General features: G+C 46.2%; 1 protein-coding gene across 2 annotated transcripts; it reads left to right on the forward strand.

Moving 5' to 3' along the window:
* Positions 1-428: 428 nt before the first annotated feature.
* On the forward strand, positions 429-12271 carry WIPF1 (WAS/WASL interacting protein family member 1). Of its 2 annotated transcripts, XM_088527027.1 has the most exons (7): positions 429-510; positions 1724-1853; positions 4013-4180; positions 5392-6162; positions 8357-8566; positions 9949-10062; positions 11310-12271. In XM_088527027.1, the coding sequence occupies exons 1-7, from the start codon at positions 460-462 to the stop codon at positions 11363-11365; spliced, it is 1500 nt and encodes a 499-aa protein (XP_088383153.1). In that variant the 5' UTR covers positions 429-459; the 3' UTR covers positions 11366-12271. The 2 variants fall into 2 exon arrangements, with proteins under 2 accessions (XP_088383153.1, XP_088383154.1); XM_088527028.1 differs by lacking the exon at positions 4013-4180 and having other exon boundaries at positions 5593-6162.
* The last annotated feature ends 608 nt before the right edge of the window (positions 12272-12879 follow it).

Here is a 12879-nt window from a genome sequence, read left to right on the forward strand (position 1 = left end):
CTAAGAGTGACAAGGGGCAGGGGCAGGTGCATGGGTCTTTCCTAGATGTCTGCTCTCCCACCCCAGCCCCAAAGGAGGAGTGTATGTTGTCCTGTGGCAGCTAAGTGGCTTTAAAAAGGCCACACTGTTTTCTGAGTAAGGATGTGAAAGGTCTCGAAGAGCTGGTGCCTTCCTGAAGTAAAGGTTGGTGATTTAGCAATGGGATTATCTTGCAGTACCTGCCTGTGGACAAGATTGGTGGATTTGATGGAGTTCATCTTTGTTGTTTTTTGTTGCATGTGACTGAATTCCATTAGACTTGGAAAATGTAGCAGGCAAGTCTGTTAGCTGCGGGGATGTCTCGTGGCTGGGTAGGAGGTATTCCCGAAGGTGACAGATGTGTTGATCTCTGGGTCACGTGTGTGTGTCTCTTGCTGCGCAGGTTTCTGGACGAGGTCAGAAGGAGCTCGGCCGCCCACCATGCCAGTGCCGCCGCCGCCAGCTCCCCCACCGCCACCAACCCTGGCCTTGGTGAGTTTTGCGGGAGGGAAACGTGCAGAATGTTCTGTCTTCTAGTGCTGCTTGCCACACTAGAGAGCGCAAAAGCCAAGGATGCGGACAAGGATGTGCCTTTATACTGAGTATATGCCAAGTAGCAGGCGTTTGGAGGACACTCTTTTACATTTGTTGGTCGCTGATGATCGATCCTACGAGAGGGATCATTACTGCCACTCCTTTCCAGTGCCCCCATGGTATAAGCAGCCACACTGGCTTTCCACCCTCCTCTTCCTCCCACTCCTGTGTTGGGTTTGGTGCAGGAATCCTCCTCCACTGAGCATCGTGGGGCCTCAGCAGCTTCTTTGGGCCCCAGTAACTGCATTTGCCTCTCCCCTTGCTCCAGCCTGTGCTCCCACCTTCTCCCTTGCACTAGCTCTGTGCTTAGTCCCTTCATGGCAACTTGCAGGAAATCTCCATAACACTGATCTGATATGTTAGAAAAATTTTCAGGAACCACCAAGCCCTAGAACAACAAAAAACATATGTACGTATGTGCATACGTATATATACTTTCTGGATCTTTCTTGAAAAATTGTAGCCACCAAAACACAAAAAAAAGACGACCTCTGGAACAAACCTTAACTTTTATAAGTCGGAGTTCTTCTCTTCCAGTAATTTCTAACTGTTGGCAGAAATTTAAACTTCTTAATTTACATTCTCATACCATTATTTTCTCTGCTTATTTTTCCATGCTTGTTACACTTTCCAGATTGTAATGTGATGAAAAATCACAGTTTAGTTGCAATCCATAAAGTGCAAGCAGGTTCCTGCTTTTATTGATATTTGAGAAGATTCATATTGTTAATACTGGCTACTGACATGTTAAGGTATTTGTCAAAATTAAAGTAGTAACAACTTTCTTTATGCCAATTTATTCATTATTTGTATGTTAAGGATTGAAGTAACCGAGACTCTAAATGTAGAGTGAAAAAAATGGAAGTTCAAATAAAAGCATTCTCCTTCCAGAGAGCTCTCTGGGTTGGGCTAGCAATAGTGTTTTAGGCCTAGAGTCGGTCATGAGTGCAGCTATCCATAACTTGATCCACAAAACTAGACGTGGCACCCTATCAGGTCTAGGGCTGTTAAATTACAAATTGAGGTGTCTGGTAACTACCATATTGGAGCATAACTTGGTAGCTAGAAATTGAGGTTTATTTTACCTCCCATTTCTAACTTTATTTTGCAGGCAAATACTGAAAAACCATCCTTGAGCAGGTCAGAGCAAGCAGGGCGAAATGCTCTATTATCTGATATCACCAAGGGAAAAAAGCTAAAGAAGACTGTTACAAATGACAGAAGTGCTCCAATTCTAGACAGTGAGTATTTCTCAGTATGTTTGTGCTTCAGTGTGCTTGAATGGTGTGATATATTTGAATTTGCATGCAGAGAACTATTTCATGCAGATGAAGCACCATGAGAGAAGCAGGTAAAATGCCAAAAAATGGCATAAACAAAAGTTACTTCTGTTCATGGATTAAGTCAGCTGAGAAATCAATTATTACTTCTGAAATGTGAGCGGAAATTTGTTTGCTGACTCTTGTAAAGTAGTGGATTTTTCTCATTTGCCTAAATCAGAAAGTGGGGCAACCCCTACAAAGAGCTCTGTTGAGAAGATGTAGCAGATCAAATGCACAGAAAAGCCCCTCAGCACTGAGAACAGCCCAGAGAATAAAGCGGAGTTTTAAACCTCCACTTGTGCACAAACAGCATAAAAGTAAGGGTGCCCTTCGTATGGCAGGATTGCTTTATGAATGGAAGTGCAGAGCCAAAGCTGTGAGCCGCAGCTCTGTGGGCATCGCCCGGCTGCTCTGCGCCAGGGTTGCCTCTCCTGGGCTGGCTCACCAGGGTTGTCTTCCTGGCTTCACCTCAGCCTGCCAGACCGTGCCTTGGCAGACACAGCAGCCCTTCTTACCCGAGGGAGAAGAAGTCTCCATCGGCCTGAACTGCTGCTGCGTCTCGCAGGGCATCTCGGCAGATGCCGAGAGGAGCCTGGCAGAGCCCGTGTGCTACAAAGCGTGGGGAAGATGGGGCAGAAGCACCAGAGGAGCGAGACACAAAGTCACGCCGTGTCAGTCCCACTGCACTTGCTGCCCGGGGAGCAGAGACGTTTCCTCAGACAGATTAGCAAATGTGTCACGACTCACTCCAGATCTGCCTATGCAATTAGGAGCAGGACTGTGGTGGGAAGGTGATGAGGAAAGAAGGAAACATCGAAGCAAGGTGATCCAAGAAAAATGAAAATATTGAAAAAAGATAGTCAGCTGCAGTCAGCTCTGTACCTGGTTTTAAATATTTGAGTATTATGTCTGGAAGTACAGTACTCTCTAAGTATCCTACAGATCTGGAGAAAAAGCATTAAGGGATTAAAGGTGATCTAAAGAGTAAGATTAAAATTACGTGGTTTATTATCTTGTTTACACGAATTAGTAAATCATGATGAAAGACTAAAACATAGCAGCAGCATTTTCCAGAGGTTCACACCCTACATGAGTCAGAGCTGAACTGAGCTAACATGCTCAAGAGAAGGGTAATGTTTAACATTCTTCCTTGAGTACAATCCTTCTACTTTTTTTCCCTAGGTGGAGTTTTTAGAAGTGATTTTCATCCACAGGTCTTAGTTTAGAGAGCGACATTTTTACCCAACCAAAGCTGTGGAAATTAAGATGCAAAGAAATTAAGCAATTGATCCACAGCCATGCTGAGCATTGCCTGGGACCTCCACAAATATCCTGACTTGTGTCCCTGTTCCTTTGGCAGTGATGTTCCAAATAGGTCCTTCCATGCATTTATAATTGTGGAAACACTTTCCTTTTGCTTTGAGTATCTCGGTTTTGTCACAGCAGAAATGACAGCATTGGAGAAAAATGGGAGAGGAAGAGAGGCTGAAATAATAATTTCCTCCTATTGGAAAAAATAGCTGCTAATGATTCTGTCATTGCATTTCTGGACCTACAGGAAAGTAATCAGAAATGAAATCTCTTTCCCCACTAGGTTTTGTGTAAATAAGTAGATGTAAATAAGATATGTTGCAACCATGCCAGTACTGACAGAGGTCGGTGCATTCCCAGAAGTAAACACTAGAGATATCTGCAAGAGGAGGAACACCTTAGTCTTCCTCCTCATTTCCCCTGAAATTACACATTTGCAGAGATGTTAACAAAGACAACGCAGTGTTCTCTGGGCTCCTACAAGTTTTAGTTCCACACTTTCCAAAGTGGCCATTTCTCTGCCTTCCAGTCCACAGCAGAGTAGAGTAGAGTGGCTTAATAAAACACAGTAGCTATGTTTACTGCACCACCTCTTTCATGATATAACAGTGGTGCTGATGGGAGCTGAGGTGGTTCAGCTTGAAGAAAGCCTTGTGTGTTTTGAAAGCTTATCCATTTTTCCCCAGTTACAAGAGCTGCTCTCGTGAAAGAGAAGTTTGCTGGGTCAGTCTCATCTCTGCAAAATTATTTTTTATGTGTTCCAACAGAACCCAAAGGACCTGGTGGAGGTGGTGGTGGCTTTGGAGGAGGTGGCGGTGGTGGCGGAGGCTTTGGTGGTGGCGGCGGTGGCTTCGGTGGAGGAGGGCCACCTGGCCTTGGAGGCCTTTTTCAAGCAGGAATGCCAAAGCTCAGATCTGCTGCCAGTCGAGATGCCGGTAGGAAGGACCTTGCGGGTTTAGTGCAAAGAAGTAGATGACAGATTACTTTAAACCTTCATATAGCACCAGTAAATTACCTGTTTGCATTAAGAATGTCTCCAAGTGCCTTTAAACAGCACAATGAACTGCTTCCTATTTAAAAATAATGTTATGTTTAGCACCACTTCTGTGTTTGAGCCTACAGTCAAGGTCTTCCTCAGGTGCTCAGACACAAGGAGGGCTCTTAGGAAATGCAAATTTGATCTTAAATCTTGTTTGTTTTCCCTAATGCTTGGTTTTATAAAGAGGTGAGTCTCCTCTTTCTATCCATCCTCCTTATTATTATTGAAAATTAAGATCTCAGCAGTGCTGAATTGGCACCTATAAAGGTCCCATCTTTGCTGTGGATGGACCAAAGGGGAGCCATAAGAGGATTCCCGATTCAGTCTGCCTTGTGCACTAGGAAAAAGGATCTGCTTTCCAAATGGGAAGAATGCCTGTGTCAGCACCAAGGTAGCATCATTTACCATCTAGGCGTGAGGCATTCCAGTTCATGGGTCTGCATGCTGCAGCCAGGGGCATACGCTGTATTCCTCCAACTTTCAAACAGCTGCCCAAAGTTTTGTGCCCCTTGAAACAAGGGAGATGCTGGGACCAGCAACCTGAAGACTCAGGGTGCATCATTTCACACTTGCTGAAGAAGGACCAGGTAATGGGTGTAGAGAGGGTTATGAATCCCATGTGTTTTATAGACTAACAAATTTTTCATCACATGTGGACAAAACAGTCCCTCAGAGTTGGTATTTTCTACTGTGTCACTGTCTATTTTGGGAACTGGTATTAATACTGAAGTCCCTGACGTAACCGAGGAATGGTGCTTCAGCGGCAAGGCTGGCTTCTTCCAGGCATGCACGAGTGTGTCCTCGGACAGCAGAGACTGCAAAGAATGGAAAAGGGCCTTTTGCTGAGCTGTAGTGGTTAAATATCACTTGAGAGATAAGAATAATTTTGTCATTCACCAGCACACATCAAAATTGCTTTTTTTTTTTTTTTTTTTTAAAAAAGAAAGCTTTTAGGTGACAAACCACGAACCACTGAGGGTCTCATGCAAAGACAGATCCTGTTGGGTCTTCATATTATCTTGGGTTTTGGCCCTTTAGAGCAGGGTTGGGTGAAGTCCTGTTTGGTTTCCCTGCCCTGTGAATGCTGATGTCTGTCTCCTCTCATAGATGCCGGGGCGAGCAGGCCACCCGTGCTGCCGCCTGGAGGCAGGTCAGCAGCCGCCAAGCCCTTCTGCCCTCCGAGTGGGCCGCCGCGCTTCTCGGGACCGCCTTCCAGCCAGAGGAGCACCGCTCCGGAGCCGCAGAGGACCCGCCTGCCGCCCCCCAGGCCCGACTTCGGCTCCAAGCCCGACGGCGGGCCCCCTCCAGTGCCGAGCACGCCGCGGCCCATCGCGTCCAGCCTGCACACGCGGGGCTCCCCGCCGGTGCCGGGGGTGAGCAGGCAGCCCAGCATCGGGCCCACGCCGCCACCCTTCCCGGGCAGCAGGAATGCCCCCTTTGGCGGCTCCGTGCGCCCCTCCAACCCGAGCTCAGCGTCTCCCTTCTCCAACCGCCCGCCGCTGCCGCCCACGCCAGGCCGCCCAGTCGACGACAAGCCGCCCCCGCCGCCGCCACCTCCCGCCGGGCACCGGCTCCCCGGCGGCGGCCGGGACACGGCGCTGCCGCCACCACCGCCACAGAACAGCAAACCGCCGGTGCCCGCCTCGCCGCGGCCCCCCCTGGGCGCCCCGGCGCCCCCGCTGCCCCCCAACCGCCCGGGGCTGCCACCCGTGCCCGGTGCCACCGATGAGATGCCGCGGCTGCCGCAGCGCAACGCCTCGCTGGGTGCCGCAGCGCCTCTACCCAGCACGGGCAGCGGGGGACGCACGGGGCCGCTGCCGCCACCGCCCCCCGCTGAGCGCCCGCCACCGCCCGTGCGTGACCCGCCGGGCCGAACAGGTAGGAGCCACCACTGGCCTGGCCCCCACGCGCCGCCTCTCGCCAAGCAGGCTCTCGTGCTCGGCCCCAGCGCGGAGCAGCCGGAGGCAGCGCCTTGCCCAGCGCAACCTGCCGAGCCACCGATGGCCCTCATGCCCAAGGGGCTCTGCAAGAGAAAACAGGGTTTTATGGGTGTCCTAGTGGCTTAAGTGACATTGTTACGTGTCACCTGCTCACTCTTGCACGCTTGGGCAGGTCTCGGCCATTTTCGTTGGTGTTGCTGTAACAAAAAGGGGATACAAAGAGGGGGTTTCCACTGCAGTCCTTACTGCAAAGAGCCCACTTTATCTAGCGTATGCTGGGTAGCAAATATTTACTTTTGGGAATAGCCCGGTTAATGGCAGTGCTGCCTTGAGTACAGGTTTGCAAAATCTGACCTGCTACGTGCTGGGGAGCATGAGCACTTAAAGCAAAATATAAATTATTTTAATAAAAGACCTATCCAGCAGTTGTCAAGTATAATCGCAGTTGTTGAGGTGTGACTGCTGTCACTTAGTGTATTCCCATTTCAAATGAGACTAAAAATAGAATTGTCTGCATAGAGTGATTTCATAATATACTTTGTCCTTCACTAATTATTGTTCATAATTTTTGAGAGCTGCACATTGTAACCCAGCTCTCCTAATACCAGATGATTTTCCTGTGCAGATGAGGGAATTACAGGGCCTGGCTGTTTGCACCTTAACATTGGGAAGGGAGAAGCTTTTTTTTAGGAACCTCCGTGGGCCTTGCCTTTCATTTAGACCTTTGGAGTAGTAATCTGGAATCACATCAAACCCATGCCATCCTGCACAGCAAGGGTGAATCTTGCAGGGTCTACCAGAGACTTTAGCCATCTGTGTTGAAGCCATGAGTTATAAATGTCAGTTCTTTTGTTCAGCACCCATTTAACACAGGCTGTAGGTCCTAGGCAGGCTTGAGAGAGAACAAGCAAAATTGTTCTGAAAGATGCGCAGTGCTTCTCACCCACAGAAACCAGTTCATGAAGGCAAGCTTGAATAGTCGGCAAAGGGGAAAAAAAAAAGAACAAAACACAACTGCAGCATGTTTATTGCAACATGTTTCAGTGCTTTTTCATAGAAGCACATTACCCATTGCTCTCTTTTTCAAAATGCACATCTGTAACTAGATTTCATCAGGACAAGGAAGCATTTCATAAAAAATCTGCATAATTGCCAATTGCCCAACCATGTCAAACAGAGGCAGTGAGACCTCCTAACACCCCACACCCTCTTCCTGGTTTCCACGTGTCCTTGTTGTTGTCACCTGGCTGGATAGCAGCATGTGGGTGCCTTGGCCTTTTGTGCCTTTATTTCCTGCTTCCTTGCAGAGCAGCTCCCCTGCCCTGCCCTTGCTGCCCGCGTGCTGTGGAACGGGCCTCACACATTCGCCTTGCCTTGTCCTCCTGCCAGTTATGCAGATGCTCGGACAGTGGAAACGCAGGAGTGTGTGTGAGGTCTGTTTCCAATTTAGCAGGAGGTGGATAGGCTCCAACCCCAGCAAACCCTGGCATGCAGCAGATACGTTTATAAACGAGGGAATTGATGCCACACTGCTTAACGCTGCTGCTCCTGGGCTGGATACCCCCATCCGGCCCAGCAGACTCTGTGGAGGTGCCCTCAGCAGGCCACCCCTATGGAAAAAGAGCCTCTGTGGGAAACAGAGCTGCTCCTCTGCACCATGTCCTCTTGCCCGGCAATGGTGTATAGAAAGGAAACGGGGTTTGGTTTGACGGTGCACAGAAAGGAAGCAGGGTTCGGTTTGGACCTCTGCGGTGTCTGACTTCCAGCTGTAATTTCTGCTCACTGTGGTGAGCGTTGTTTAGAGTGGCTTAAAAGTGGCGTCAGGGGTCAGCTCCTCTCCAGCAGCTACCCTAGCTGAGGCAGACGGGTATGCGAGCATCACGGTGCCTTTCTGCTTAGATGTGCCCTGCCTGTGCTCTTCCCTGCACGTCGACATGAGCTCTTGGAGATGCCAGGAGAGCAGGGAGGCGGGTGCTGAGGGCCCCGCGTTTTCAAGGCTCCTGCTTTGGCCGAGGGGCCACACGAGCCCACCTCTCCCATCACTAGTGGGAGGCGGTCAGCCGCCGGCGGTGGCTGACAGCAGCAGGGCAGTTCTCCCTACAGGCCGTGTCGCTGTGCTCATCTCCCTGCAGGACCCCTGCCGCCACCGCCTCCCCTGAGCAGGAACGGCAGCGCATCGAGGGCCCTGCCAGCAACGCCGCAGCTGCCCTCCCGCGCCGGGCTGGAAAACCAGAGAGGGGGACCGAGGCCACCGCTGCCGCCAGACCGGCCAGGCGTTGGAGCACCGCCGCCACCACCGCCGGCGCCCGCCATGAGGAACGGCTTCCAGGAGACGTGCGACGGTAAGCGGGGCTCACCGCAGCGGCCTTGCCGAGAGCAAAGCTGCAGGGTTGTCCACACAGGCACCGAGTCTCTGACAAAGTTAGATGGTGACTCAAAAAATAATAGCTGAAGAACAGGTAAGGGAAGAAATGGTCATAAAACTGCAGAACATGTCACTTTACTAGTGGTTATTGAAAAAAGTGAGGTTCATGATAGCCATGTTTTAAGGACTCTTAAGGCTTTTCTTTTTAATTAAGGTTTATATTTATCATGTACGGATAAGCCTCTCGGATAAATTATAAAAGGCCAAAATTGCCATTTCTATCATTTATAAGGTTAAAAAAGACAGAAGATAAAATAGTAATTAACCCTTTTAAACCTTTTTTACGCATCAGATAAGGCAGGTGGGTCACAAACACATTTTTTCCTACTTAAGTCACTTCCAGGGTTTAGAACCTGCAGCTCCTTCACATACTAGTTTGTAATTGCAACCATTAGAAGTAAAGAAAGAAAAACTGGATCTCAGAAAATAAGCACATGTTCAGCTGCTGGGAAAAACTTACTCAGCTGTTCATTATGTTATGCAATAGAATAAAACAATATTGCAAGATTGTCATGGTTGCAAAGTCCTGAAGCAACCAAGTCAGGAAATGAACAAGTTTGAGATGGCCAATATTTTCCTCCCGGAGCATCCAAATTCAAGTTGAAAACAGACCTGCAGAAAGAAATTTTTCCCATTATTTGAACTAAGAAACAGATCAGTTTTATTTATTTTTTTAAATCCTGAAATATGTTAACAAGGTATTCCTGTGAGGTACTCATGCATTTAGCCATTTTTCACACTACTTGCATGCTAAGAGGTTCTCTGTCGTCATAAGTTTTTTCATAATGCCCCAAATATTCTTTTTCCCATATAAAAGTTGAAACCCAAAAACACTGCTTACAACTCAGATTGCTTTTAATGAGCTCTGTATATCAACAAAGTTTAAACATCAGAAAATCCTATACCCAGGAACGATATACTGTTCTGCATTAGGAAAAATTATGCATTTCTAATAGCATGCATACAGGTGTGTGTGTATATTTATATAATCAGTTGGATCTATTACACATGGAAGGGAACATAGTACTGATTTCTGTGGAATAACAGTCACTTCCCTAATCTGTGATTTTGCATTAGATTGGCTGAGTGATCAGTTAAAGTTAATTAAGGATTTTCATTCTCAAACTAACTTATAGCCTCTTCTTCCCTAACTTCTCAATAGGATGCTGCTTCTATACCTAGCTTCCTAAGCATTTTGCAATATAAATAATGTATTAAACGTGATCTTAATGTCAAAAGACTTTCTGCAACTCCATCAGAAAACCAAAACAGTAAACTCTGAGGAATATTTTTTTTCAGATGAGTGGGAAAGCAGATTTTCTTTCCATCCTATATCTGACCTACCACCTCCAGAGCCATACGTACCTGTGAACAAAAGTTATCCAAGTAAATTAGCAAGAAATGAAAGCAGAGGTAAGTTTATTCCAACTCTTGGAGTTTCAGTCTATCAGTTATGAATTTAAAAGGGTTAGTACAGCACAGAGCAGTTTCCCCAGTCAGAAGTAAACATTTGATCAGTTGAAGACAATTATAACCAGGAATAGCTTGGCTCCTTCAGTCTTAATTCTTGGGTACTGACTGGGCTTCAGACTAATAGCCCGATCTCCATTCCCCACTACACCGAAGCTATTAAATGCAGGTTTGCAGATAAAAGCCCTCTTAAAATGGACTTGATTTTTCATTTTCCATCCAGATTCACTCATGGTTCGGTTATTCTGGTGCCACGTCGTCCTTTAGTTTAATTATCCTCTTGCTTTTGTGTGTTAAAGCCCCGATATTTTTTAAGACGACAGTCATATTCCTGCTCAGCCTCTGTTTTGCTGGGCTAATTAAACAAGGATGTACTAGGCTCTTCTTTCAAGATAGCATCTCAATTTCACTGATTATCAATGTTGCTTCTGTATACTGTATATTTGCATTCTGGATTTGTCTTTTCCACTCAGTGTTACGTGCTGTTCCAGCTGATGTCTCACCCATGTCTACAGCAGCATAAATACTTCCTACCTCCATTAGTGGTATCTTGCCTGATACACCCAGGGATCAATTTACTTCTTTTGCAACAAGTCACATCAGTGGCTCCATAGTTAGCCTGTAATCATCTGTACACTCAGATGTTTCTCTCTCTCTCTCTCTGCTGTTTCCAAATTATGAGGTTTGGAGTAGAAATTCCTGTTAGTCTGTGACCCTTCACTTTGCACTGTTGGCTTTCACCCCTTCCTATTACTCCAGAAGGAAAGGCCAAGAGATATACACGTTTATATTTATTTCCATGAGCTTGGAATGAAAACCTTCATATGGGTAATATCTTAATAGCTTTAAGCTCTTACTACATTTAAAGCTTTCAATGAAATGTGCATGTGTTCAAGCAACACTAAGACCTTATGTATTTGCATAAGATAGTAAGGCTAACAAGAGCTATCGATCCGTTCTGAAGAAGGGCCAAAGGACAGAAAGACATACGCTTTCCAAGCATAGGTGGATAGCACTCATTAAAATACAGTTGGTATACTGTTGGTTAATAAATGAACCAGCAGCTCGACACCAAACTAGTAAAATGGTTGACACAATGCAGAGTTCTTCATCAGTTATGTAATGAATAGCTTGAACTCTCACGTGAAAAAAAGCCAACAGAGTAAAACAAAACTTACTTTCTCTTTCAGGTGGCTCTGGCCGAAAAGAAAGAGGTGCTCCCCCTCTTCCGCCTATACCAAGGTGAAATGGGTTCTGGCCCAACCCTGGGCACCTTCTGTTTGAAAGTTTCCTTCGAGTCAGTTTTCCTGTCCACATCATTGGAAAGTAGCCTATCTTGCTTTATTTCTACCTTTGGCTTGTCAGCTGGAATGAACTTCATTGTCTATTACAGAAGTAATAGACACAGCTTATGAACTATAGTTGCTTAAAGCTACCAATTTTTTTTGCTTATATTGCAGGCTGTCATACATACATCATGGGTATGGGGTCCAGCTCTGTACCCTTGAGTCCAACAGGAGATCTGCCTTTGAATTCAATGATGGCTGGAGCAAAGCTGTCTCATTAATTTGGGGTACAGTGGCTGTATTATTTGAATGACAAAGTACAATCTATTTTCAGTCAAAAAAACAATTACCAGAGAATACTGCATAGCCAAGAGCCCTGGGTCCTTCTTTGGCCCAAATGCTTCTGCAAGCCAGCGTTCTACCACATGCTGACCAAGATTTCAACCAACATCTTTGCACCTCAACTTAGCCAAGCAAACCATACATTAAACCATCGATAGCTCATCCTGCCCTAAGGATGGAGTGTGTCTGGCCTTGTTTTTATCTGTGGAAGATCTTCCAAAGAAAAGCACAAATTAAGAATTCAGCAACATAAATATATCTTCTCTGTCTGTCCCACCTTGTTTTGTAATAGCCTTACGCTTTTAGTCACCTAATTCTTTCTACTTTGATGTGGACCAACCCACAGCCATCCATGGCCTGGATTACTGTAATGTTCTCTGCGTGAGACTACATGCAAAGTTTCCTCAGAAAGCAGTGCAAATGCAGCAATTATTGCAGTTACAAGCTCCTTCTGTGAAGCCTCACTAACACCAGCGCTCTGCAGATTGCACAAGCTCTCCAGTCATTTCTTTGGTACTATTAAATCATGGGGGTTTTTACTTAAGAGGCTTCTAGGGGCTTAGCTCACGAGTCTCAGAGAGACTGTTTGACTTATGTTATACCAGAGCAACTGAGGTAAAAAAATTTATATAAATGAAAGCCCTTTGATTTAATGAAGGAGGTCTGGGGTTAGTGTATGGAAGCATCAGCTCCAAAATTTGCTGTTTTCACTCAAAATGGGAAGTTTTGGCTTCTGAGTTTGCCATGAGGCCTGTCCTTTCAGCTCATGCTGACTACAGCAGAGCGCTGCCACCCTTTCATTAGTAGAAGGAAAGGTATTCTCAGATTGTGACAGTCAGTTGATTTGTTTAATGGCTTTTGATTTTTGTTTTCAAGAAAAGAGTTAATTGAATTTTACAAATGGATTTAAGTAAACATAAAACCCTCTATAAATCAGAGGAAGACTACAGTTCTGGATTTGAAGTATTGCTGATTAATAGCTCTTTATTAATGGGACTTCTGAAGGTTAGCTCTGGAAAAATTCTCCCATGTCTCCTCAGCGATATCTGTTTCTTCACCTTACTTCTCAGACTACCTACAAAACCTGTTATCAGTGGGCATCTTTCACAAGGTATCGCTGAAAAAAAGGAAA

This window comes from Tinamus guttatus, unplaced genomic scaffold (genome assembly GCF_059628265.1).
Source record: "Tinamus guttatus ecotype Peru unplaced genomic scaffold, ASM5962826v1 Tinamus_guttatus_pri_ptg000260l, whole genome shotgun sequence".
In the NCBI taxonomy this organism is placed as follows: Eukaryota; Metazoa; Chordata; class Aves; order Tinamiformes; family Tinamidae; genus Tinamus; species Tinamus guttatus.